At 37.8% G+C, this 5,307-nt stretch overlaps 2 protein-coding genes across 2 annotated transcripts; one reads left to right on the plus strand and one right to left on the minus strand.

Moving 5' to 3' along the window:
- Positions 1-16: 16 nt before the first annotated feature.
- On the minus strand, positions 17-2,629 carry pnpo (pyridoxamine 5'-phosphate oxidase). Its single transcript, XM_079476897.1, has 7 exons — positions 2,228-2,629; positions 1,857-1,981; positions 1,622-1,721; positions 1,466-1,519; positions 1,251-1,379; positions 1,057-1,127; positions 17-942 (listed from the first exon to the last, which is right to left on the minus strand). Exons 1-7 carry the CDS (start codon positions 2,414-2,416, stop codon positions 777-779), a joined length of 834 nt encoding a protein of 277 aa, XP_079333023.1. The 5' UTR covers positions 2,417-2,629; the 3' UTR covers positions 17-776.
- Positions 2,393-5,224, plus strand: mrpl10 (mitochondrial ribosomal protein L10). Its single transcript, XM_079476896.1, has 5 exons — positions 2,393-2,698; positions 3,161-3,330; positions 3,514-3,678; positions 3,807-3,951; positions 4,055-5,224. Exons 1-5 carry the CDS (start codon positions 2,659-2,661, stop codon positions 4,288-4,290), a joined length of 756 nt encoding a protein of 251 aa, XP_079333022.1. The 5' UTR covers positions 2,393-2,658; the 3' UTR covers positions 4,291-5,224.
- The last annotated feature ends 83 nt before the right edge of the window (positions 5,225-5,307 follow it).

Raw genomic sequence — 5,307 nt, forward strand, 5'->3', positions numbered from 1 at the left:
TGCTGGTGAAATAACACAATGACACAGCTGGACCAAATTATATATGTTTATTATCACTGTGCTTTTCTTTACTGTTTGGACTTTGTTACAGAACAGGTACCAGTCATCACTTAATTACATAGAATTACAGCAAACAGACCAACAAATTTAAGACAATTTACGTGTGGCACAGGCAATTCTAAAGGGAGAGTTCACCCAAAAATGAAAAGTATGTCATCATTTATTCACTCTCTTGTCATTTAATAACCTGTATGACTTTCTATTCTTCCGCACAACTCAAAAGAAGATATTTTGATGAAAGTTGGTAACCGAAATAACAAGAGGGTTTTAAATAACAAGAGGGTGAGTAAATGATCACAGAATCTTCATTTTTGGGTAACCTATCACTTAACTAAGCTATTTTACATATGCTGAACAATCCACTGATACAAATTAACTCACACATAGTGTATTTATGATCTCAAGATGTGCTAAATATCAGGGCAACATGTAACTGCAATTTCAGTCACATGACCAGTAACGGTTTTCACAGAATGTGTTTTCTTGTTTTCAGCGGTCCAAAGGCTAAGTCTAACTGTATATTGTTTTCAATTATTAATCAACAACAAGCAGAAGACTTAAAAGTGAGATTAAGAGTGTGTTGAGATGTCTTCAGTTGTCAAATCTTCCTTCTGGACAGCACTCATGTACATGTCACTAGTCAGTTACTGCCTATACCAAAATATGATCGTAATGATGTCACAGATGATGATGTTGATTCCATACCATGCACCTGGTCAGGGGGCCAACCGTTGGTATACCCAGCCCCCCTCCGCCTGATGCTGCATATCCCCCAGTTGGGTTTCACCATCTTTCGGCCTCAGGAAGACGATTCGATCATGTAATCTATTAGTCTGACCCTGCCAGAACTCAATCAGAAAAGGCTTGACAATGTATCCACCCCTGTAAAGTCGGCCACAAAAAAACACACACGCTTCGATTAACCTTGCGATAAGGATCAGTAATTTTCTCTAGCACAGTAAAGCATTTCGGATGACATCATTTTAGAAGGCTCACCAGTAACTTGGCATTGGCACATCTGTGTCCTTGTACTTTTCTTCAAGTTCTGCATTCTTGTCTCTTAGGTACTTAAAGGGGAACACACAAAAATAAACCAAGAAACAGGTGCCGTATCAAAGCAGGAGAAAAGTTATAGCACTTATGGTGTGAATAGCAAATGCTGAAATATATGGTGGCGAGAGTCAGCTCACCTGTCTGCTCGGGATTACTGTGCTCTGCCTGCTAACAACAGCGCCGATCTGACTGCTCTTGGGTCTGGAGTGGAAGTATTCACACGACTTGTCATACGGGATCCGCTCTACAGTACCTTCAATGCGAACCTGGGACACAAATATACATATTTTAGAGGGGCACTGAGGTCTTTCTTCCAATTAATTCAGAATGTCTAAACAGAGGAAATACTCACTTGCCTATTTAATGGCTCCCAGTAAAAGACGAGACAGGCATTGGGATTACTTTCCTATATAAATGGACATAAACAATTATGTGGACATTGACTGAATAAACATTTTAAAATCAGTTTAAGTAACTAAAAGTATAAAAGGACAGTTTAAGGACTTACCAGTTCTGCACCTTTCCGACTCTCGTAGTTTGTAAAGAAGCGGAATCCTTCCCCGCTGTAACCTTTCAGAAGGACCATGCGTGCAGAAGGACGGCCATCTCTTTAAGAGAAACAGAGGAACAAAACTGAAAATGTACAAGTGCTTTATTGATGGATTTGCTCAATGACAGTACATGAATATATCATTGCTCTGTTCGTTACCAGGTATTTTTCGGAACCACACCGAGATTCTTACTTGGTGGCTGTTGAAAGACACATCGCATTGGCTTCCCCAACCTCAGGACATTTAGTTGCTTGATCAAACCAGTTGCCAAACTGCTTTATTGGATCTAGGAAAGCAAGCTGGTCTTCCTCAAAACACTGTAGAAGAACATGTTTTATTTACATTATTACAGCCTAATAATAGTCTTCTACGTAAAGTATGTCAGTTGTGTATCATAAGCACATGCTTAACTGACATTATAAGCATTACAGAGGTCTCAGTTCTGGCTGGCTACAGTTACAGAACAAATGATTATGCATGAACACATTTATAAATTTAATACGAATTATTAATTATTGACTTGACTGAGATCATGAATAAGTATACATAATATTGAGTCTCACCTCCTGATCGCTCTTGTAGCTTTTTCTCATGTTACTCAGATCCATGCTGGTGCCTCTGTCCGTATATTTTCTGCACACAAACGAGGTATTTAATGCGCGATCACTGGATGTCAGGGAAACACGGGGATTAAAACACTTTATAATATTGCCGATATTTCTTGACGTGCAGAAACCAAAGAGACGTCTCATGCCTGAAGCTCCCCGCTTGGCGCTTGCGTGACCGCGCTCTTACGTAAAATGTTACGAAAGCTCGGTTTTGAAATTATATTTTAAATTCGCCGTAAATAAATTTATTATTATGTCATTCTTAATAAACACTCGTTAAATAATGTATCAAGTAGCCTTTAAATGACCGAGAAGAGTTATACATAGAACCTTTATTTTGAAAGTATGAAACGATCCACTGTCACACACGTCACATCCGGACAAAGATGGCAGCGACCTTGTGTGGCAGGCTTCTTCCAAAAGCGGGTAAATGTCTGTTTTAAAATAATTACTTGCTTGAGCACTATAATGAATTATTATGGCAGACAATGCATGTGATTTATGCTAATGCTATAAATGCGTAAAGGTTTAGAGACGATATAAGTCTAGATTGTGGTAACTTGTCACTGCACAACATCATTACTGTCAACGTTCATGCACTTTATTTGAGATGCTGCCTGATTTACAATGTTGATGTGATCTACTGTCTCCTATTATGCCTGTGTTTTGTTATTTATATATGTTATTTAAGTTATGTCTTAACATAATTATTAAATGCATGTCACCACTCATCCACTCTATTATGGCTACTGTAATACAGTTTCAGTTGACACATGCAAGAACTTGTCTTAATTGTGCCACAATAATGATGGTCTTTACATTCATAAATGTTTTTGTTATTACAGCCTCAATGGTTTTCTTACCAATATGCCTGTTTTGTTACCACAGGATGGGTGCCATTAACCCAGAGTGTTCGTCATGGCTCCAAAGCCGTCACACGCCACAGAAGGCCAATGCATATTCTTAAGCAGAAACTCATGGCTGTCACAGAGTACATTCCTCCTATGCCTGTAGCTCCTGCTGGTGCCCTGGCTCCACGAGTTAGAAAGATTGAAGAGGTGAATTGTTACTATGGCTAAAATTCTATGTTGTGATAGAAATTAATTAGTCCAAATCTTAATTTAACTTTACCACTAAAGTTGTTAAACTGATGTTGGAAAGAATCATAGAAGAATCCACAATATAAACTTTGCAGCTGATAGGGAGATGCTGTTGTAATGACTTTAAAATCTTTCCCTTAGGAAAGTGGCCTGGCCATTCTGTTGAGGAAAGACATGGAAACCTTGTTTAAGGAATGTAAGATGATTGCTGTGATCCAGAACAATGCTTCCAATGCAGAAGACATGCAACTTCTAAAACACAGACTGAAAAGACACAACATCAATGTCAAATTTTTCCCAAACCAGGTAATGGGAAGCCGTAGCTTTGGTCTTATATCCCTTCTTAAAGAATTAATCTTGTTCAGTCACATTTAATGGCTGGAACTGAATTTATAATGCCATGAACCAACATTCTACCTGTGTTTTTTTTGCAGGTGATGAGGTCCTTCCTCAATGATAGTATATATAGTAACATGTTGCCTCTAATAATTGGCCAGACTGTAATATTTGTTAGTAAAGAACCAAAAGCTAAAGAGATGCTGCAAGTATTGAGGGGCAGTCCACAGATGGTGCTTTTAGGTTAGCCTCTCATATTTTGCACTTACTTGAAATGTATTTATAATGGATTTTTAGGAAGCTTGTTATTGTCTAACAAAGGGCTTTCTCAAACCTTTCCTTTCAGGAGCTTGTATAGAGAACACATTGCTGTCGTATCAAGGCATTGTCAATTATTCCAAACTCCTTTCTATGACAACCATACATGGTGAGCTGGTTAGTGGTCTAACCATGATGACCTCACAGACTGTCTCAATGTTACAGCGTCACCCAGCCCATCTTTCTGCCCTGCTTCAGCAGTATGTCAAACAGCAGGGCTCTGGGGACACAACAGAGGCTGTGTCGGACGAAGTTGCTGCCTAATTTTTTTTAAAGAATGACCAATGCAGTGTAATTTGGTACAGAGTCACAGTATGTGTTTGGGACAGCTGTATATGATTGACACATACATGTGCATAAAATAAAACTGTTATTTAAAGGAGTATCTAGACAAGTTATTCACGGTTCACAAAGACGCTTCATTCTCTTCCATCAAAACATCAATTTTTGTATGCAAACTCTGGAAGTTTGATGATTTGAAATTTACATTGCACCACTAATGCACAAAGTGTTAGAAAAGGAGTTAATTTGCCAAGACATCACTCAAATGTTTATGTTAACTTTCTTTTTTCTGGCACGGGGCAATCCGGTTTCTGATAGCTCCAACCATATTCAGACACACCTAAGCTAGTTAAAGTATTCAGAATTACTCGACAAAAAATACTTGACATCTTTAGGCCGGTTTAACAGACAAGGTTTAAAGCTAGTCCCAGACTAAAATGAATGTTTGACCTGTCTTAACTGAATATAACTTGCCCTGAAATATCTTAAAATATACCAGTGCCATTGTTTTGTCTCAAGGTGCAGACCAGTAATGTATTCTTCTTGGCGTTTTTATATAAGCGACATAAATATCTTAATTCAACTAAGTTGATATAGTTAGAAACCTTTATAAATTCGAACACAGTGTGTTTTTAATACATCTAAGCGTCAAGAAAAACATTAATCTTTTCTCAAAAAGTATACAATAACTAGTCATGGATTCAGATTAGTGCTAATATCTGGGTTACTTCATGTTAATCCAGGTCAGTTAGCCCTTAAAGTTTGCAATTCCAGATTTGCTGTATAAACCTTAACGTGATTCACAACTGTTTGATTTTAGTGAAAAGTTAAGCAATTATATATGGAATTTGTGAATCTCTAAAAAAGTGATGTGCTTATTGGTTTATTGAAATAAACAATGCTCAATATATATAACAAACTGTATGTCAGTAGCTTTTGTTAAATCCGAATGGCTGGCACTAAGGATCCAATCGGGCGGCTGTAATTCCTCCAGTCTTT

The sequence above is a fragment of the Barbatula barbatula genome (genome assembly GCF_947034865.1).
Source record: "Barbatula barbatula genome assembly, chromosome: 16".
In the NCBI taxonomy this organism is placed as follows: Eukaryota; Metazoa; Chordata; class Actinopteri; order Cypriniformes; family Nemacheilidae; genus Barbatula; species Barbatula barbatula.